The sequence below is a fragment of the Primulina eburnea genome, chromosome 1, assembly GCF_022965805.1.
Source record: "Primulina eburnea isolate SZY01 chromosome 1, ASM2296580v1, whole genome shotgun sequence".
Taxonomy (NCBI): domain Eukaryota; kingdom Viridiplantae; phylum Streptophyta; class Magnoliopsida; order Lamiales; family Gesneriaceae; genus Primulina; species Primulina eburnea.
In genome coordinates, this window is record NC_133101.1 from 64,237,062 (window position 1) to 64,258,984 (window position 21,923).

Below are 21,923 nucleotides of genomic sequence, written 5' to 3' on the forward strand. Positions count from 1 at the left end.
AGCCGTCCTACTATAATTAGTAGGTAGCACGGAGAATGAGGTCATCATTACTTCTCCTACTATAAATACCAGGTTCTCTATTTACATTTACATTTCATTCATTCACACCAATATCACAATCATCACTTGGTTACATTGGTTTCTAGCTTGAGTCCATCACTGACTAAAGCATCGGAGTGGCCATGCCGGAGACCCCTCCGGCGTCCATTCACGTGGTTATCTCCTTGAGTGCATGGCATCTTATTCGTCCAGGAAAGCAGCTTCTGGTTGGGATACACCTTGCTCAGTTTCCTTTATCATCTTGATAGCAGATCCGCTAGAGCATCCGACCCGGCTCTTCCATTTCTATAGCTCACAGATCCATCTACTGTGCTAATTTTCTTGAACAACATTATTGATAGCAGATCCGATGGAGTACCCGAACCTGCTCATCCATTTCATCAGGATCACTTCAGTTTTTATTCTTATAAACTTCATCCAAATAAGTATGTTAGGTTTTTTTCCCTCTCGAAAAAACAATTACTTTAACATTAATATAGATAAGTATGTTTTAATATTGATATACATGAATCAAGTAAAATAGGTACATATTTTATCATGTAAACTTAAAATATTCTATATTTCAATCATTAATTCTACTAATTTAACTTTATTAAACATCTTATGATACTGTCTCACAGATATTTTTTTGTGAGACGATTCAATCATAGCTATATTTATAATAATAAGTACTACTTTTAGTATAAAAATAAAATTTTTTTTACGGATGACCTAAACAAGAGATCTGTTTCACAAAATTGATTTATGAGATAGTTTCACAAAAGTTTTTGTGATATAACTTTTATAGTATATAAAAATAGTTTTTTTTTTTTGTTGTACTTTAAAATACATATATTAGACAGTGATTTAATTAAATTTCTAAACAATATCAACGCGAAAAATAATTCAAGATAAATTTCGTGAAATTTGTTACATAAACATAAATTTTTAAATAATTTATGTATATCTACATTATATTTTATTAAAGTTGAACCTAATTTAGACAAACTAATGTCATCGTCCATTTTTTAAATACCTAAAATACTATTATTTTCTTATAACAATACACCAAACACTTCGTTTTTTATTCAAAAAGATCATCTCAACCACGGATCTGTATTTTCTAGACAAAAATATGAAATAATAATAATTTAAATGTTAAATAAATTAATTTCTGACGATATAAAATATGACAAAAACTTGTGTGAGACAGTCTCACAAGTCGTATTTGTGATACAGATCTCTTATTTGAGTCACCCATGACCAATATTATTTTTTATGCTACGGATATTAATTTTTATTGTAAATATGAGTAGGGTTGACTCGTCTAACCGATTAGGATCCGTGAGACAATCTCACATTAGACCTACTCATAAAATATAAGTACCACTAGTTTTTATAAATAAATAAAAAACGAAGACTTAAAAATAATAAATATTAATTACTCGCTGCATTAGTATAAAAATCTTTCTTCAAAAGCAAACCCTGTCCAGTATCTCAATGCCGGTTTCTCTGTTGTAAGGCTCGAGTCTCGTATCAACTCAAATTTCGAGGTAATGTATGCGTAATACTTGTTGCTCAATTTGTTCTTCTGTTTCAGCTGAGTTTGATCTCTATTATGCCAGTGGTAGTGGTTGGATCGCTTAACTTTAATATGGAATTATATACCCAAGTCGTAGATGTTTCGAGTTTATTTCCTGATTTTGTAGTTGTGTTTGATTTTGTATGATTTGAATTTCTTGTTTATTTTCTTGCTTAGCCTTTTCGTGCGCAGCGTTAAACATATGAAGTTGTTTAATTGCAGAGAAAAGTAAATGGGTTTACGGATCCAATGTTAGTTTTAGGTTTTAGGTTTCATCGATGAGGTTCTAACTTACTGTTTAGTATACTGAAATTTAAGCATTTGTCTTCTTTGAGTTGCTTTTAATTTCTGCCTCAGCCTTAAAGTAACGTTGAGCTAGATCTCTATTGATGGAAACTGGGGGCAACTCACTTCCATCTGGACCTGATGGAGTGAAGCGAAAAGTGAGTTATTTCTACGACCCAGAGGTTGGAAATTACTATTACGGGCAAGGTCACCCAATGAAACCACACAGGATTCGGATGACGCATGCTCTTCTTGCCCACTATGGGTTACTGCATCAGATGCATGTTCTCAAGCCTAATCCTGCCAGAGAGAAAGATCTATGCAGATTCCATGCTGACGATTATGTCTCTTTTTTGAGGAACATTACCCCCGAAACACAGCAGGACCAGCTAAGACAGCTGAAGAAATTTAATGTCGGTGAGGACTGTCCTGTGTTTGATGGTCTCTACTCGTTTTGTCAAACTTATGCTGGTGGTTCCGTTGGTGGAGCTGTGAAGTTAAATCATGGGCACTGTGATATCGCTATAAATTGGGCTGGCGGATTACATCATGCAAAGAAATGTGAAGCTTCTGGTTTTTGCTATGTGAATGATATAGTATTGGCTATCTTGGAACTTCTCAAAGTGCACGAGGTTGGTTTCCTCTTCATATTCCTCCTTTCTTCCTGTTTAGTTAATAAGCTTATATAGTTGATGTAAAGTCGGAACTCACTGCATACGACGAGTAAGCTTTGTGTTCTCAAGCTCTTTTCAGGATTCCTTACTTTAATTCTGAGACTGAAACTTGTCTTTGCTGCTGGAACGGGTTAAACTTATTCTTAACCAGCCAACTTTAGTTTTTGCATGAATGACATTTTTTTTTTAATTTGCGAAGTTGATATAATTTGGTAAACGAAAACTTCAGACCTTCTGTCACAGGCATTGATATATCAATGCTTTCTATTCGTCAATTCTAGTCAGTCTACCAATTTCATTTCATTCTTCTTCCATGGTATGCCTTAACTACTTTGTTGCCGATGGAGTACGGAGTTCCAAAGGCCTTGCAGTCCTGTCTACTCAATCATAAACCCAATGAAATGGAACTTTTGTTTTGCAGGAGTTTTTTTTTTTATGCACATTGATTTTGATATTGTTATTTTTTGGCAGCGAGTTTTATATGTAGACATTGATATTCATCATGGTGATGGTGTTGAGGAAGCATTTTATACTACAGACAGGGTCATGACTGTTTCTTTTCACAAGTTCGGAGATTATTTTCCAGGAACGGGGGATATACGTGATGTTGGATTTGGGAAGGGGAAGTATTACTCTCTTAATGTTCCCCTAGATGATGGAATTGACGATGAAAGTTATCAATCTCTATTTAAACCAATAATGGGCAAGGTGATGGAATTGTTTAGGCCTGGTGCTGTGGTGTTGCAATGTGGTGCAGACTCGCTGTCTGGAGACCGGCTAGGCTGCTTTAATCTCTCAATTAAAGGTCACGCAGAGTGTGTCAAATTTATGAGAACCTTCAATGTGCCACTACTGTTGTTGGGTGGAGGCGGTTACACAATACGTAATGTTGCTCGATGCTGGTGTTATGAGGTAACATTCTTATTATTAGTGATAATGGTTTGTCAATCAACACCCCATACTGTCAACTGTAAGTTCAAATTTATGCTTATCAAACCTGTGATGCGTTGATCAGGACTCGATCATTAAACATCATAACTTCCACAAGATCGAGATGTTTAATTCTTTTTAGTTGGGTATTTTCTATCTCACAGCTTCAAAACAAGGTCATAGTACTCAAATTCAACTTGTTTGTTGAAATAGTACTGTTTATATTAAAGCTACATACGTATAGAATCATGTTTTATATCGGTATGGGCTCTTTCAGTGATTTCACATCCTCACAGTTGAGGTTCAGATCCGGTCAGTTTGGTCTTCAACACAATCTGACGTGCTAAATAGTCATGGAATCTCATTTCAATGATTTTGCAAGAAATTTTCTGTAGAATGTCGAGGAACAAGTTATCTTCTATTAAATAATGAGAAGTTTCCACTTATTAATTATCATATCTCAAAAGTCTCGATGTGTCTATAAGTGGATGAATTTATTGCGATTTGTGAATGAAACCCCATTCTCTGGCCCCCGATTGCATGGAAATTATTACACAGGGGAAAAGGCAAGGTCGAAATTGTAAAATCTTCCTGTCAGTTGTTTGCCAAAGGAAAAGGAAACCTGCATAATTTCAGATGTATGATCATGTTGATCCCATAGTTGGTAATGCAGCTCTTCTACAGTTGATTTACTTACCTTATTTCACAGACAGGAGTAGCACTTGGGGTCGAACTGGAGGACAAGATGCCACAACATGAATATTATGAATACTTTGGCCCAGATTATACTCTTCATGTTGCTCCAAGTAACATGGAAAATAAAAACTCTCGTCATTTACTGGAAGAGATTAGATCCAAGCTTCTGGATTATCTTTCCAAGCTTCAACATGCACCAAGTGTCCAGTTTCAGGAGCGACCACCTGATACTGAAATTCAAGAGGTTTGTTCTGCATCCGGGAGTCTAATTAATATTTCACTATACCTATATTATACGAACACACACAGACATATATATCCTAAATTTAGCTATTCTCTTGTGCTTGACATGCAGGTGGATGAAGACTATGATGTCGCGGAGGAAAGAGGTGAAACCGATTTTTACATGGATGTTGACGATGAATGGTAGTATTTTTTGCTTCATGATTTTTTTTTTTATCTTTTTTGTTATTTATCACTGGGAACTTCAGCATTCTTTTTCGCACACAGTAAGCCTTTGCCTGGCAGAGTGAAGAGTGAATTTCTTGAAGCTGAAGCAAGACACACGGTACTCATTTCCTTTTCCTATCTATTTTATTTTCTGATGGAAATGTTAAGAGCTACACTAGTAAAAGAATTTAGTAATGTTTTATGCTTCTGTATTTGCATATCAGAAATTTTCATGCTCTGATTTTAAAGCTACCTTATTTTCAAAATTTTCCTCCATTTGAAAACTTTTCTCGTAGGCGGAATCATTCATCATCACATTGCTTGTGTCGAAATCATTATTCTCTCCACCTATTTAGTTTCTGGTATTTTTGCCTTAGTTAAGTTGAGTCAAACTGTGACTATGGAATGCCTACCATTTTTACGTTCAACACAGTGACTCAATGAGCAGATGCACAATTTTTTTTGCCTATTCATTGGTGTAATGCACGAATATTGCATTTGTAGTATAAACATTTTGCACCAAAATTAATTTGTTATGTGTTTGCTTGTAGTGCAATTGGCCTAAAATACAAGATTTTACTAATTAACCTTCCCCGAGCTACTTACCCTTCTTTTTATTGTTTCCATTCGATGACAAATCGTTAAAATTCTCTTTTGTGCCCGTTATATTATCTGTATTTTAGCAGAACCTTTTCCTGTTAAGATGTAAAAATAATTATAATAAATTTACAGGGAACATAGTAGTAAAAAAGTTTAGAACTTTTTCCAGCTGATCCATATAGTTGTTCCATTTTTGCTCTTTTCAGGGAGACATTAGAGAAGGCGAGTGTAATGGTGAAGTGGACCTTAATCCTCTGAAACCCATTGCTTAGGCTTACGATCATGAGTAAGTCTACTATGTAAACATTTGAATTTAAAAAAAATATCAGGGTAAAAACTTAGTTTTTATTTCTAATTCAAACTATGATTTTCTTGGTAATTGTGAACTTTTATCACTTGTAAATTAAGCAAATCTATGCGAGACAGCGAGAATTTGTGGTTGGGAAATTTGTTGAGTTCTCTTCTAGCTATATCTGGTACTTTGTTTCACTTCTCCTTTTCCCGACTTATAATCGCAATGGCAATGAGAAAAAACTTTGCATGTCATAAATAATTATGTATATAAATGGCAGGAACACCAGAATGTGTTCTGTTGCACAAATTATGCATCAAGTTGATAATATCCTAGCACTCGGAAAGCAGCCCTCTCTTTGCTAGCTCCTTTCGGTTTCATGGTACTGGAAAGAATCGATTACAGGCCTTTTGTGTTGGATATATCATGTAATATAGTTTTTGTTCCCCCTGTAGTTGAAAAGAGATACCTGACCTGGTTTTTTATTTGTTTTACGATCTGTCTCTTTGGGATCAGGTTTACTGTAATACGCGTGCTGAACAGCATCAGTCGTTTATATCGCGCTTCCCGTCGGGAGCCCGAATTTTTTTCTACTAAATTCAACATTAAAGTTCAAAATTTTGTCTGAACGAGGCAGGGATATGTCCCTGGTTGCGAGATTATTTCAGTTCCATCTTGATCCATAATTATAAAAATGCAAATTTCACCACAAAATGATATTATTAATTAAGCCTGTGGGTATTTAATAATTTGATAATGTGTGAACCTCTGTGGAGTGTGGACACATGAAGACGTTCAAGTCTCAAGCGAGTTTTTTAACAGAACATGTACACATGTATTATGTATCCATAAATTTGATTGACACATTTAATTGATCAAATTAAATTAGTAGTGATTTACGCCTATTCCCTTAACTGCATGGATGATTTGGAGACTTTTTTAGCCATACCGTAACATTGCTCATTTCAACAATAAGATTTTGCTCGATTCCGATTATGTAAACATGTTAAGATGGTTCGTGTGCAGAAACTTAAGCAGTATGATGCATGATATATTCGGGCACAATTAGTCTACCTAAACAAGTGGAAAAAATTACAAAAAAATCAAGTGAAAAAACAATACGTGGCTAAAGCAGTGTTTATACCCAAAAATTCAATTAATATGAGTTTACTTTTTGATTAGCTCACTCAACTCAATTGCGCAGTGTACACATGCTAAAAGCTTAAAGGCGACTCTTGCTGATTCACATGGGAATCCTGTGATGTGCTCCCGCGATAATTTGTAATCCAGGAGCATTGTTCCAGCAACATTTCACTTTTATCTCTTATGTAACTCGTTTTCATGGTTTAGGCTACAATGGTTCCTTTTTATCGCTCAGTGACTTTTGCCTTGTGTTTCCTTGCTACAATATTTCCGTTCGTTAGGCAGTCGCTCTTCTTTCCTCGACTCTAGATGCTTTCTTGTCCACCATATACCTTTTCTCTCATTTCTGTGGATAAAAAGGAAAGGATTTGGGTTGAGCAAACATATAATAATGGATTCAAAGTTCTAATCGTCGCCCTTTAGTTCCATACCAAAATCATATCTAGAAAGTCTCTAGCTTGGCTTGATATTTTTCAACGGTTGAACGCATAAAAATGATTATAAACCTACATGCACTAAGTTATAGGGTGTGATCATCAAGTTGATGATACCCATAAGGTGCTACCAACCAAAAGTGGTGGCTATGTGGACATCTCAATTTTAAGTTAAAATGGGTATTGCTTGCAATCTGGCTTACAAGAACAATGAATTTGAATATATACACAAGGACGTAAATAACACGAATATGAAATTCAATACTAATAAAATAAAATAACATGGTCGATATCACAACGCACAAACCACGACATTCTAATAATATCCGATTCAATACTAGTTGAAAATGAGATTAAAAAGAACTGCACTACAACTGAGATGCAATTCCTTGCACTATTATAACCCCTGTATAGAGAAAAATTCAACTATTATTTGACCATATTGCCTGAATGACACCATCGAATAGTGTTAATACCCCGAAGAAATCGAGATTTATCTTCTTATCTTCGTACAAGTCCGTAAATATTTGCTATAACCCATGTTTATATGATAAATATAAAACAAATATATATGTAAGAACGAACTCAAATATTTGTAGGATAGTGTACAATTAATATTAATAGTAATTAAGAGCTCAGCCAAAAGATGGACTCAATTAGTTTCTGCGGTTGCATCTTCCATGGCTCCAGCACAGAGCAGTGGTGAAAGGCCCATAAATATGATAAGAAGAGTAGATCTCTTGTGAGACGGATCAACCCTACCGATATTTACAATAAAAAGTAATATTCTTAACATAAAAAATAATATTTTTTCCTGGATAACTCAAATAAGATATCCGTCTCACAAAATACGACCCGTGAGACCGTCTCACACAAGTTTTTGATTTGTAAGAACGGTAAATTCATATTAAAGTTTGAAATAAATATCAATTATAGACTGAAAATAACAATTGCTCAACTTCTTGCAAAATACATTTTACAAATATTTAATGTGAATCAAATTAATGGATCTTCCATATTTTGAATGTGTTGTTAAACGGTTCGCTTAGCTATATTTGCGGTCCTTACGTTACCACATTTTACTTTTTTAAAAATAAAAATAAAAATTAAACATTAAACGTGTTTATCCCTTCTCTCTTCAACTAGTCCACCCTATACTATTACCACAAAAAAGTGGTGCAAGGATTATAGAACTAGTTTCAACCCCGAGTTTAACAATCATCCTCACTAGTTCCGACCTGTCGGATTTGAACCGACAACCAAAGGATTTAGCAATCTCAGGCGGGCAACCCTCGGTTTTGCCTATCCCTTTACTCTCCCAATTGAGTTAAGGTCGGTGGAAAATATGAAATTTTCTTAATAATCAAAATAATCGAATTTTCCTCCTCCATATGGTCGCGGACAAAATACTGGATCTGTCTAGTGTAAAAAGGGCCCAAATTAGCAATCCAAAAGCGACAGTCCCACGACATCCCAGTATTTTGCCCCACCCATTTCAATGTTATTTCTTAGCATTCATTCAGTAGCTTGAATGGAAATCAATCCAATGTGAGACGTACATTGTTCCAAATGGTGGTCGAGGCGGTCGCAAAGGCAGCCATTCGATTCTAGGGTTTTGTATTTTTGGGCCAGTCGGGATTTAGCTCATTGAGAAACATGTCATGAGTCTTCTATAATGAATTGTTGGGCTTCAAAACGACTCAATAGGCTTCAGACGAAAATGTTAATGCTTAAAAAATTCAACCACCTAGTGACCGTCCCGCCAATGCCTTCTGCCAATTACAACACTGGAGCCGTATAAAAAAAAGTTAAAATAGGTTCAATGGCAAACATAATACTCAGAATCAATCCGACGATGATAACCGTTTGTCCTTGGGTTTTATCAAGGATGAGGCACAAGCCAGGGTTGGTGACCGGGAGCCCCAACCAAGATTATTGTGTCATATCCTTTATATCATTGCAACTCGTCATCAATAGTTCCCTCGTACGAAAAATTAGTGATCATTCATCTGGTTTTGTTCATTTCGCAAATTATACTTCCATTAGAGAAAGTGACTAGATGTTCTAGTCACCTCAAGTAAAACGTCATGGTGAAGGGTGGGGTACTAACCGACTTTCGGTCTCTATGCAAATGACATGAATGTTTTTTTTTTTTTATTTTATTTAATGACCGGTGTCTTGGCAATAAAGCACAAGATCTACCTGAGACAACATGGTACAGCATGGTAGAAAACACATACCAGAAGGCCTCGACATAAGTCCACTAAGCATTTTCCATGTATACTCAATATTTGCTTCTTCCTGCGCAATATGAAGTGAAAAACAAAGAAATAATTGGGATTTGCATCACTTTCCATCTTCGCTTTACAAAAACTTGCTGACCAGTCTTTACATTAATCGAGTAGCGTTAGAACTACGGATAAACAGCAGATCATTTTGTGTTGTTAAATAATAACAAAATTTAGCAGGTTGATACCAGTTGACATCACATTGCGAGCGATTCATGTTCCCCAACCGACCTAACATCACAAATGGGGAATTTGTCATTTTAGAGCACTCATTGCTGAAAGCAAAATTTATATCCAGAGAACAAAACTTTACAATGAACATGAGCCAATTTGAATTCAAGTCCACATCACAAAATGGGACTTCTTATACAGAAACCTCATGCTCAACAATTGTATGATCCACTGTATGGTCAAATCTCCTTTAATATCCAGATCATGCCGTTTGCAACATTGATTTTTTTACCGCATAACCTATATGTTTAATGGGTGTTGGTAATGTTATCATACATAGAAGTTCTCAAAACAGTTTAGGAGAGAATCTAACACATGAGATGAGCTCAATAATACAATTAACCAAATATATTGGAATGCAAGTATGCAGCATGCGGAACAATCAACATTTGATTTATTGTTAGATTTCAAATTACAATTTTTTCTTGCCCTTTTTCCTACATCTTGTAATATGAACAAATATGACTACGTTAACTGCCATGAACGGCAGCAAATTATTAAATTTTAACGACCAATATACCAGCAGGCATGCCCTGCGTTAACATATGGAAAATTTGAAATGTTGATAGTATTTTTGTACATATAACTGAATTTTCCAATATTTGTCCCAAAAGCAGCAAAGAAAGACAACTTATTTCAGTTCTTGAGAGGAGAAACTCATCTGCAACTGAGAGAGATCATCAGGAGCATGGACAAGGATGTGGTATTATTGTCATCATCGACGGAGCCTTAAAATAATGAGGAGAGGACATGCACGGTGAGAATACCACGGTTTCGAAATCATGAGCAGTTTGATGCAGTCGACTACCTGAAAATTTTGAGTGAAAACATTTACCATTATCGGGAATAACAGTATAATACTTCAATTCAAAAGCATATAAAAAAATCCATAAGAAACAGAGTGCATTATTTTAGGGAAAAAGAAAGGCATTCCTATAGAAATTGTCAGGAACATGATAATATGTGCGAAAATTTTCCCAATTAACAGCAATTAGTTTTCGACAGTGAATAAAGTGACGGAGAAGGAAATGAAAAAGTCCCGTACATAGTTGTAAAAAGTGTGTGCCTGGGTAACCACCCTGGCACCGACCTTGCGAGAGGCATGCGAGGCGAGCCCGGGCGCACGCCTCTGGCAAGGCACAATGCTTTTCCTGAGGCGACAAAAAGCGCGCTTCTATATTTCACTGGCCCAGTTCTCTATCTTTTAACAAAAATGAGCTGCAAAGCATAAAGCCCAAAGCTGGTTTAGAAAAAAAGAAGCTCAAAGCTGACTTAGAAAAAGCCCAAAGCTGGTTTAGGAAAAAAGCCTAAAGCATAAACCCTAAAAATTTTAACAAAAACAGGCCGTAAAGCCTAGAGCCCAAAGCTGGTTTAGAAAAAAAACCAAAGCATAAACCCTAAAAATAAGAAGCAGAGCAGCAACGATCAAAACTCTGTTATCTTCTATTCTGTTTCGAAAAAAAAGGATCAACGCCCCAACATCAGCAAGCATCTTGAAGAAGAAGAAACAACAACAACGAAGGGTCTCCAAATCATCAAACAAACAAAGAATCATTTTTATTGATGAATTAGGCTTCTGAAAAGCTTAATCATTTCGTAACATTTATGTCATATAATGATATAACATATAAACATGTTTTTTTTTAAATTAATAGTGCCCTTGCTTCAATAAGTCGCCCGCCTCGCCACAAGCTCCAAGAGCCCTTTGCACCTTGGTGCGCCTCTAATAACTATGGTCTCATATCACTGTAAAAAGCACCGATAAAAAGTGCAAAAAGGAAACTAATCGGTAAACATTGCAACTGTCATATACCTTCTTCATTTGAATATTCATTAGTAATGCACAAGAAAATGGCAGGGACAGGTCAACCATTGTTGGGTGGAGCATGCCATATCAACTCATTCAGTGAGCTGTTCAAAATCAAGATACTTCATTGAAAGAACTAGGAAACAAATGTGATACAGATGAAGTAATAAATCTCGTACATAGAGCATCACCTCAAAAATTAAATTTCAAACAGTATCCCAAGCATCACATTTGAAGTATTGTGCTACCGCAGATAACCTCAAAACTCAACTCCCCTGCCTTCCGTTGCAGTATCAACCTAGATGAGACAGATAGAAAGCCAAAACTGAAGGCAGTGAAGTAACTAAACCAACCACAAACAACGCATTTAACCTCTAGGAGACAAATAATTTTTATATCAAATATCCAAAAAGAACCCACAAGGAAAAAGACAACCTCCAGTTTTTTTCCCAATTTTCAGTCTTAACTGTCAGAAAATGTTGCATAACTCAGCTTCTAAAAATCTTCTAATCCCACTGCCTCGACTACAATAATACAATCAATTTCATCGGAGCTGTCATAAGAGGTCTATATTTCATCTTGCACAAAGGATTTTATCAGCAAGCATGCCAAATTGTACATGCATGGGGTACAAGCACATCAATATTGCTTTTAGTATTCTCAAAAATAAAATAATATAGTTTTTAGAAAGACTGTCAAGATAAGATCGATAAAAAGGTCAAGGTTGGTGTTGGAATTCGTTCTTGGTCGATATCGAGGTTTCAGAATTGACATCAAAGACACATTAAACTTGCAAAAAAAAAATAGTTTCAATGAAATGGATAACAGAGATTACCAGGAAAACAGCTGTCACAAATGGGAAGTCTAGTAGAGAATTATTTGGTTTCGGGTAGCCTATCAGAAAGGAAAATGAGGACCATTATATTTTAAAAATAATAATTTATTTTAAAAAAATTAGAATATAATCTACCAGCAGACAAACTTTTCCATCTTCAGTTCAATGAACAAACTTTTCCATCTTCAGTTCAATGACCCACGGCACCTAAAACAATTTGGCAACAGAATGAAAAGCAGATAATCGCAGACAATGCATAATTAAAACAAAAAAGCGGGAAAAAATAATCAGAAAAGGAGCAAAACTCCGAGTAGGGTTAACACTTGATGTACACAGCTGTGAGAATTCACCGGTTAAGAAAAAACTATAATGAAATATGAAAGTTCATAATACTGGTAAATTTTTAACAATATCTTCTTGAAATATGGCATAATACAATGACATTAAAAACATCATAATTAGGTTTAAGGAATTGTGATATATATATAAACCATAATTAAGGTGATTTACCTGAACCTCGGGATTTATTTATTTATTTATCAGGCCTAATTGGTAAAGAAAACTAACCCAAAAGAAAAGAGAAAATACTAGTTCATAACATCTAAAGTTTATTACAGGTATTGATCCACTAAAAAACCGTAACTCGATACGAGTTTGAAAAGAAGAGGCAGCAATAGTTAAGTGATGAGCCAGATAGGAAAGATTTACCATGGTTAGAGAAAGATATTGCCTCCCAAGAAACAGCTAAATTTACAATGAGTCATAATAACTTTCAAGAATGCAAACAAGAAAATTTGTAAAATCAACATTATCTCAATTTTATCCTAGACTAATGCCATTAGCTGCCATTATTCTGCTAGTATAAAGAGCCACTTCAAGATCATCAGTATAACAAGTTTCAACCAACTTTTTTGTCTCCCAACAGAGCCCACGAGTATTACCAAGTACAAGTACGCATAAAAGTCAAACAATTTATGAACCAAATTTAAAGAAAAGAACGATTAACAAGAGGAAAAGATAGAAAACCTCAAACTCTAAAGATGCAAAATTTTATATCACCAGAAAAATTAATCAGGAAATCGATAAGAAATACTTTCATCTAAAGCAGGCAACAAAAGATATTCAAATACATGATCAGAATCTCCAACGATACAAGTAACTAAAAGTCATTCAGAAGCTTTTAAGAACAAGGCATCACAAAACCAGTACAATCTTTTAGAAATCCATTTGCAAATGCTGTAATTGAATATCACAAACCCCAGATCAAAAGCATTATGATTTATGAAATATGAGACCCTTTATAATCGAATATGTAACCGGTTGATAACCCAATATCCAATTAATATCTATATCTAGGCCTTACCTCTTAGAACCGCAGTTGCAAGGAATTTTGTTCTCCTCAAGTGGAAACTTGTAATTGTAAGTGAGTTCTTCACCTGCCGCAATATGCCTCTTTGCATATATGAATATCTTTTTCTGACCCTCTACACTTATGACCTTTGTGTAGCAATTAGGCTGCATTGAAATTAATGCCTTGGTAATTTCCTATTTTAGAATCACTGTGATATACAAATCACACCATCCAACATAGTAATAACTTTTCATCCAGTGCTCACCTCACAAGAATGATTTATAAATCTAGCTATCCCTCCACGCTTTGTAGCATCAACCTGCCCAAAAATAAAAAAAAAACTGCAGATTAATGCATAAAGTGCAGCTTTCTTTCGACTATATTCTTATCAGAGTAGGAGAAGGTAATATAAAACCATCTTAGTTTTTGTCATGATGGGGAAGAGTAAAAGATCCATACTGAAAAAGAAAAGGCTCAAAGCCTCTGATGAAGGGGCCAAAATAGATGTTGAAAAACCATAATCACCAAACAAATCAATGAAAGAGATACGAGAGAAGTGCAACAAATGTTGAAAAACCATAATCACCAAAACAAATCAATGAAAGAGATACGAGAGAAGTGCAACAAAAACTAATGAGAACCTAGTAAAAATATTATCAGTCATCACAAAGATGATTCAACTGAAAGCAAATACAAAGTAAAACATCGAGAAATGACAGACTGCCATATGAAATGATCCGTAGGCATTGCAAAATACCTAATTTTTGTTTTTCTAAAAAGCGCAAGAATTTTACAGGTTGAATGGATTCAAGTGTTCTCATACCACGCAACCATCATCTAATCTGAAAAGATAGCTGCTTCCGATTCCCATCTTCTCGTACTGGCATTCCCGTATATCAGATATCTACAAGGTTGAAATAAAATGTAAACTTAAGAAACAAACTTGAATTAGAATGACATCAGTAGAATATACTAACATCAAAATTGGAAGCGGCATCAGAAAAAGGTATGATAACTTTAGAAACCATTGGTTAGTGACTTAGTGCACAATGTGAGGATCTGTTAAAAAAATGAACTTCTCCTGGTACAGAAGTTCAAAGAAAGTGTGTTTACTACTCTATCACGGAAGAGTTCTTTCTTAATCTGGACAGCTTGGACTGGGACTTTCAAACCCACGGGAAAGACCAATCTCACCAGATTCCAGTAATAACTAATGACAGAGGTGAATAACCATAGATAGTGAGCATGCTAGGATTCTAAAAATGTGAATGCCACAAAACTATCAGAACGAGAAAGCTTTAGAAGCTTTTCTACAATCGCATGTATGACATCTCCCAAGGATGCTGAAATTCTGCAATTAATTTGTTCAAAAAACCTACTCATTTACTTTAAAAAATAGCATTTGTGTTTTAAATTACCATTTCCATTTAATTAAATGGGTTGGGAATATCTCCTCTGCAATTACGAAAAAGAAAAAAGAAATCTATAAATTTGATAAATTAGAATCTTTGATAAAGCAATCATCGCATCAAACTCTTTTATAGTTACTGATTACTGAAGGGTTATTCTTTTGTTCATATGGATTGAATTTAACATGGAGTTTAATAGTTTATACTTTTTTTCACTTTTCTGGGAACTCGGGAAAAGAACAAAAGGCAATCTTGGAACAGAGGGATAAAAATTGACTTTGCATATGTCACGCAAAAAGTCTTTCGCGTAAACATGGAGAGCAGAATGGAATATGAATGCTTACACGAGACCGAATGAGTTCTCCAACATATTCTATAACAAAGTCCTCTGCTTCGATTGACTCCAATGCAACAAGACCCCAGTCATGTATCTTGCTTCTTTGGAAACGCAAGCGCTTAATCCTTCCCTGGAAAAAAAAAATTTATTAAAATAAAAATTAGAAAAGAACCAAAAAAATGCACCATGAGATCCATCCTCTGATTACCTTCAACTGCGTCATTTTCAACAGATCAGCACCTTCCGCAGCAGCAAGAAGGTTACGCAGCTTGGCCCGGTTTGTTCTCGCTGAAAGTCCTTTAACACTAGCTAAATGAGATCCACTGCAATCAGAATTAATATAATGGGAATGGATATGACTACCCCTGAGACGAGCTCTTTCAGAGGGACTAATACTCAATGCCCATTTACGCCATTCCCAGCCATCAACTGATGACCGAGCACAACCATCAGACTGAGGAGAAGATTTTTCTACCCCAGATGTACTGATATCGATCTTTCGTGTGTCCAAATGTTTGCATACTTCTCGCTTAGCATCTCCAATTTCTAGTTTCTGAACTTTTCCTGATCGAGAATCTGGTGCTTCATCAATCAATTTCTTCTTTTTAAGCTTTGTGACCTTGCTTGCTACATAAGAAAATTGACACCAACAAAATTAGATTAACCTCAGCTTCATATCAGCAATCTGCCACCAAAAGTGTAGGCCGGTCAAAGGAAATATAATAAAGAGAGAGAAGATGACACCAACATTTTGGCACTGTTGTGGCATCACCATTAGATTGAAATTCCAAACAGCAGGATTCCCGGCTCCTGGCACAGGTACTCCACTCAGCATTGTATTTCTTGTTGGTAAGCACAGAGGTATTCTGTGAGCTAAAAGTTGAATCTTCTCCTGAAGAACCATTTTCAAGTAAAAATTTTGTAGTGTGCCAATATACTAGAACTTAAATGATAGCTATAAAACTGTGAGTATCATACTGTGAAGAATAAAATACCTAGGTTAATATGATCAACTTCCCCTGATATTCGACTAAACATACGTTGAGAAGATGAGCTTTCTCTTTGTAAACTAGCTTGATCACATGGCTTGCCCTTTTTATTAAAACTTGAAATCCTTTTCTGAACTTTTGTGCTCACTGATAAATCTTTGAGAGTCTGAACTCTCTTTGACCTCTTGCCTATTTGTTTATGATAATCGTCTCCCAATAATAGAGAGTCAAAATAGGAAATTGATCTTTGCTGACCCATTTTTCTCTTACGAGAATATGTATAACTTCCAAGTAATAAAGATGACCCCAAACACTTATCCACGGCATGAATGTCTTCATTATACAATTCTACTGTCCTCTGTTTAAGAAAAGAAAACAAATGAGGGGGGAAAAATTAAAACAATCATTTAACTACAAAGAAGGCAATCACAGGAACCCAAGAAATGTCAGAACCTACCTTAGGATAGCTTGATTCGTGTCTCCTTGAAGAGAACCACGTCATTATTTGTTTCTCAATGGTGTCGTCAACATATAATTGTTTCACCCTTCTCATGACACTTTGATGTATTTGCTTTCGGCTCATCATCAACACCACCTGGAGAGCATTTTTCCAGGTCTGCTCATATTTTTCAAATGATGGCTCTTGACATATTTGAGACAAAGTCGAAAGATCTGTGATTTCTTCAAATTGAAGTGGCCGTAGTCCATCAACTTCAATATTACAAGCATTATTTACATGCACAGGCAACTTCTGAAATGCCTCCCGGGAGAAGTGTGATAAAGAACGATATTCCATACTCTCCTCATATAAACCTGGCCGCAGTCCATCAACTTCAACGTTATTTCTGTCATCTAAATGCACTGGTAATTTATGAAATGGACTTTTTGAAAAATTAGCCATGGTGACTTTGTGACGGTGAAAAGCATCCTGACACAACTGTGCTTTGGAAGAATCAAATCCACTAGATGGGTCAGGTACAACAGCAGAGTCTGGAGTGACCTGCAAAGATTGGGATTCTATCAAACAGAAGATAACATGTTTGGCCAAAAAATAAAGATATTTAAGCCCAAAACACTTTTCCCAGGGGGGAAGGAAACTAGTGAAGGCAGCTTCTCACCAATACCTCTTGGATGTGACTCTTTTGTGGAGAATCAACCACTTTCTTCACTTCCTCGTCAATTACTCCTCCAAAGTAATGAGATAAAGACAATTTTGCAGATGAATGTAGATCATTCATTACATATTCCAGAATCAACTTCATGTCATCAAAAGATGTCCCAGAGCTTAAAAGAATTTCTTTAGAAGAGTTTTCTTTCTTGTGAGAAGACAAAGAAACAGAATGCATCTGTACTTGTGCATGCATTCTCATTCTCACTGGTTCAAAACCTGGGGGACAATCTGCATCGCAGCTAGATGAATCTTGTTTGTTTATTAGCTGTGAAGCCATAAAAGTGAACTTCATAATTTATCACCCACATAAAAAACAAAAAACTCAATAAAAAGTTTAACAACCAGTCAACCAGATTCACATACATGTACAGCAGGTATATTTTCGAAACTCCCAGAGTTCTCATGTGGGATGCCTTGTTTAGGAAAGGAACAAAGTTTCATCTTTCTCCATGCAGATGAATACTCGGCAACAGGATCACAGAATATGGCATTCCACATGTCTTCCATACAAGTATCATGTAGAGTCCTAGAAAGTGTCATAGACGCTGCCCAAAAGTTCTCAAGGCCTCCAATGCATTTAAATCTAGGAGATCTCACTGTTTCACCATAACTTTCAATGATGGTGCTGCTTAATCCTTCCTCATCCCCAATAGCAAAGTCATTACTTTTGTGACGCTTTTCGAACTGACACATAAAACAGTAAAGCCACATTTATACTCTTCCAGCACTAAAATCGCATTCTTTCAAACGGTGATTACCTACCAGTCTGTCATCTGAGCGTAAGGATCTGGCTGATTGAATGACTGGTTCAGCCTTAAGATCCTTCTGAATTTTCTGGGTGGCAAGAGACTCAGAAATTATGCACCCAACAATCTCGTCAAGTACTACTTTGCGTGCAGTTTTCATGATTCCAAAGTAGAGCTGGGAACAAACTTCTTCAGAAATCCTAGATATCAAGCTCGATACTGTTCCAGACACTTGAACATTGGCATCACAAGAAGAGACAGCTCCAAGTCCAGCCATTCTCCAGGTATTCAACAGCGATTCCAATGGCAAAGGTCTATACCTGTTATCAACATGATATATCTGTCCAAATCACCACAGAGCAGAAATAAGGAATGGTTTAACACGAAAGAGTCGTTTAACTGAAAAAAAATATTTCAACCAACAACAATTCTTAATTAATGCAACTCAAATGCCAATAGGCACTATGAAATCATGTTGCGATACTTAAAAAATATTCCACATCAATCTGAATTATGAAACCAAAATTGAGGTGTCAGTCCGTTTTAGAGCAGATTTGGGATCTCTAGTACAAACTGGTAGGAGAGGCAAGATTAAAAAATAACTTTGATGTTAATGACTTAGAGGAACACCTGTTCATGAGCAACCTAGGTTTAACACCTTAGACACACAGCTCATTTTCAGTACAAGTGTACGACGTATAAACGAGGTCAGTTGAACTTAGATGTCTCTTGAGCTTCTGAGATAACTTAGTCCCAACTGTAGAGAGGTGATAACTACTTTCTTCTTTTTCCCTTTGTTTTCATCAATAAATAAATATAATAGATGTAGTTGTAATAATAACAGTAACAGTAGCAGCAATAAGGAACATACAACAAGGCTTCAAATGATATGACAATCATTTTTTTCTAGACAATAAATTACTATATTGTCCACCAAACTGTGCAAGGAACTAAAGGAGAATAGAAAATTCATAAACAAAAAAAAACATCTCTTTGACAAAAGACTTGGTGAATGATATATTCACGAAATCACAATCCATGCAAAGGCTTCAGATGAGTCGAAATTGTCCAAATATGTTCACATGTTGGTACGGTCAGTCACCAGGCTTCCTTCTCACACTGAATCAGCCAGCATAAACTCAAAAATAATATACTTTTTTACATATTTTATCACTAAACCAAATGCTGGCTCCAATCCTAGTAGTTCAACTATATAACCACGGAGAGTAGATAGATCTGGAACATGATTCAAAAAATCGTATTCTGGGCAAGTCAACAGGTGCAAAATAAAATGATTTCTACTCTACTGCTGGAAAACGGACCAAGATCCTTTATAGAAAAATATCACACAGAATGCTTTGTAAATGGCTCATCTCAGACAAAGGCATGAATCCATTAATGTTGCATAAAAAGAAATTCAAGATTGCTTATAACTTACCAATACAGAATTGTCAATATATCCATAATGACACCAGGAATGGAGTTCATTGAGAGAGTGTGGCCCGTGCTTTCTCCCCTCTGCGTCTTCGAGAATCCAACAAGATTCATCTCTTGACTGCAATTTCAAAAGTATGATGACCAAATAACAAGAACTTGCATAGAACGAAGAAAATTTGAAATGATTGTTTCAGCAATAAAAAAATTCCTCGAGGCTTTAAGAAAAACTTTCTTTGAGGATAGTGCAAATCTCTCCTACCAGTTGTAGATCTGCAGTGGTTTCAGTGTTCTCAGGTATAGAAATTTGATCGTTGTTGCCATGGTCATCATTTGTGGACTCTTTCACCTGAGCAGCAGCTAAATTTAAGTAAACAAAGCCGGTGGCAACATGGTCAGGAAATTGCTTGAAGTACTTGAGAGGCACAGGATTGTTAACATTTCCGTTTAGTATGGGATAAACAGGTAGTTCTTCCGGTAAGAAACCAGTATGTAACCCATCATAGAGCTGCTGCTGAATGTAAGGGCCACAGAACTGACCATTTTGATTAAGATACATCCATCCAGTCACATGCAGAGGTGTCGCATCCGCAGAATTCCCAATGTCATGATTTGAGGTCCCACATACATTGCCAGATAGTGAGTCCTTGATGTCACTCCCTGTTACACTCCCATTAAACCCGTAGCTCGTGGAAGCTCCAACTTGATTATCACAGTCACGTCCAGACGAAGAAACATTAAATGAAGAGGGATTACGGTAGGAACCATCATCCACGCTTTTTATGCCATCATCCGAGGTTGATAGCTCAACCCTTGTCCCATGAGTAAACGAAGAAGATCCATACTCATTGAAATAGCTTTCCCTCACGCTACTATTGGGAAGGAAAACAACTGATGACACCATCACTTATAGCAATACAAAGCCTCACAAATCTGTTCACAGAAGAAAACAATTTTTTGTTCTTTGATTCGTAAATCCACAGAACTCGGTGGGAAAAAAAATTAACAAGAAGAATCGATTGATTTGAATGAGATCAATCTACAAAAACCTAACGGTCAAGGAAGGAATAATCGACCTGGCGGAACCGTGGTTAATGAAAATAAGCCAAACGAACGGCTCTGCTAAATTTCTGTCACGCTTTGCGAGTAGATCCGTCGCCGCCGTACTGTGGGTTGCCTTCCTTATTACATCCGCTTGCAGATAACAATATCCGCGTGGGAGAGGAGAATCGGTGCAGGTCCCAATCCTCACCGGGAAGTAGTTGATTTAACCTAGACCGCGCATGTATGTATGGGCCTGGTCTTTTATTGGGCTCTTAAGTTGGGTACTGGACTGCCAAATTGGCTTTTGGATTTAGGCTCATGTTTTTAACTTATACGTAGATCCAATCGAATTCTGTCCAATTAACAATTAACATTAACAAACAAAAAAAGTGTGACCATCCATTTTAACATAGAGGTTTTCATTTCATTTACAATTTATTTAAATACTTTTATAAGACACTTAGAAATTATGTTCATAAATATCTATTAAATTTTATAAGACATTTAGAAATTATGTTCATAAATATCTATTAAAAATATTTTAAATGTTTTTTAAAAATAGAAAACGACGCTATTTTTGTATATTACGCAAAGTCATTATCAATCATTTCATCCCAAATTATTCTCGAATATGTTTTCTTCTTTTTTTCTCTTTATATTTCACATGATTTATTTATCTTCTGTCACTTTTTAATATTTCCACAACAATTTTATTTTATTCAAAAGGCTTTATTAGCTTCCTCCTAAAACTAATTTGAGAGCGTACGTCTAAGCTTCTAACAAAAAATTAATAATAATAATATATGTGTAAAAAGTTATGAATTTTTATTAAAAGTGATATACTTATTTGCGTTTTAATATTAAAAGTGATATACTTATTTAAAATTTCAAAGATATAGATAAACTTTAAATTATACTTGATAATTTTAACATTTTAAAAACGTGACTAAGATATAGTAGTTATCATGGGTGCAATAGAGTAGACCTCGAGTATCATACTACTCGAGTTGGACTCAAAAAAATATATATATACCTGAACTCGAGTTTGAATCGATAACAATTAAAATATTATGTTACTCGAGCTCAAAAAACTCGATTTAGACTCTATTTTAGTTTTAAACATATATATATATATATAATATAAATACCCTTCTTG

At 35.6% G+C, this 21,923-nt stretch overlaps 2 protein-coding genes across 14 annotated transcripts in view; one reads left to right on the forward strand and one right to left on the reverse strand.

Moving 5' to 3' along the window:
* Positions 1–1,477: 1,477 nt before the first annotated feature.
* Positions 1,478–21,923, forward strand: part of LOC140841510 (histone deacetylase 19-like) — a 79,012-nt gene continuing 58,566 nt past the window's right edge. Inside the window, exons 1-8 of one of the 4 annotated variants that reach the window (XM_073209018.1) lie at positions 1,478–1,592; positions 1,979–2,538; positions 3,052–3,492; positions 4,220–4,450; positions 4,562–4,632; positions 4,717–4,774; positions 5,463–5,555; positions 5,829–6,177. In XM_073209018.1, coding sequence (XP_073065119.1) covers positions 2,011–2,538; positions 3,052–3,492; positions 4,220–4,450; positions 4,562–4,632; positions 4,717–4,774; positions 5,463–5,528 — 1,395 coding nt within the window. In that variant the 5' untranslated portion in view covers positions 1,478–1,592; positions 1,979–2,010 and the 3' untranslated portion in view covers positions 5,529–5,555; positions 5,829–6,177. Of the gene's footprint in view, positions 1,593–1,978; positions 2,539–3,051; positions 3,493–4,219; positions 4,451–4,561; positions 4,633–4,716; positions 4,775–5,462; positions 5,746–5,828; positions 6,178–21,923 lie in introns of those variants that run through there. The other 3 variants (XM_073209026.1, XM_073209009.1, XM_073209001.1) reach the window with 3 other exon arrangements.
* On the reverse strand, positions 6,884–20,994 carry LOC140841434 (histone-lysine N-methyltransferase ATXR7). 10 transcript variants are annotated; one of them, XM_073208865.1, is made up of 22 exons: positions 20,800–20,994; positions 19,986–20,656; positions 19,728–19,844; positions 18,306–18,629; positions 17,907–18,227; positions 17,491–17,808; positions 16,830–17,372; positions 16,379–16,730; positions 16,132–16,275; positions 15,592–16,010; positions 15,391–15,513; positions 14,461–14,541; positions 13,903–13,956; positions 13,650–13,801; positions 12,422–12,493; positions 12,287–12,345; positions 11,643–11,749; positions 11,458–11,555; positions 10,690–10,862; positions 9,602–10,452; positions 9,366–9,426; positions 6,884–7,037 (listed from the first exon to the last, which is right to left on the reverse strand). In XM_073208865.1, exons 2-15 carry the CDS (start codon positions 20,625–20,627, stop codon positions 12,472–12,474), a joined length of 3,612 nt encoding a protein of 1,203 aa, XP_073064966.1. In that variant the 5' UTR covers positions 20,628–20,656; positions 20,800–20,994; the 3' UTR covers positions 6,884–7,037; positions 9,366–9,426; positions 9,602–10,452; positions 10,690–10,862; positions 11,458–11,555; positions 11,643–11,749; positions 12,287–12,345; positions 12,422–12,471. The 10 variants fall into 10 exon arrangements, with proteins under 10 accessions (XP_073064966.1, XP_073064976.1, XP_073065017.1 ...); XM_073208875.1 differs by lacking the exon at positions 10,690–10,862 and having other exon boundaries at positions 9,602–9,644; positions 9,727–10,452; positions 11,631–11,749; XM_073208916.1 differs by lacking the exon at positions 10,690–10,862 and having other exon boundaries at positions 6,884–7,030; positions 9,360–9,426; positions 9,602–9,644; positions 9,727–10,452; positions 11,631–11,749.

Excerpts from the sequence above, each read along its gene's own strand:
- LOC140841434 (XM_073208909.1), bottom strand. The coding sequence starts at position 20,627 with ATGGTGTCATCAGTTGTTTTCCTTCCCAATAGTAGCGTGAGGGAAAGC. Across the intron at positions 18,630-19,727 it reads ATATTGACAATTCTGTATTG|ATATATCATGTTGATAACAG; the intron begins GTAAGTTATAAG and ends TGATTTGGACAG. Across the intron at positions 14,542-15,390 it reads GAGAACTCATTCGGTCTCGT|ATATCTGATATACGGGAATG; the intron begins GTAAGCATTCAT and ends TCAACCTTGTAG.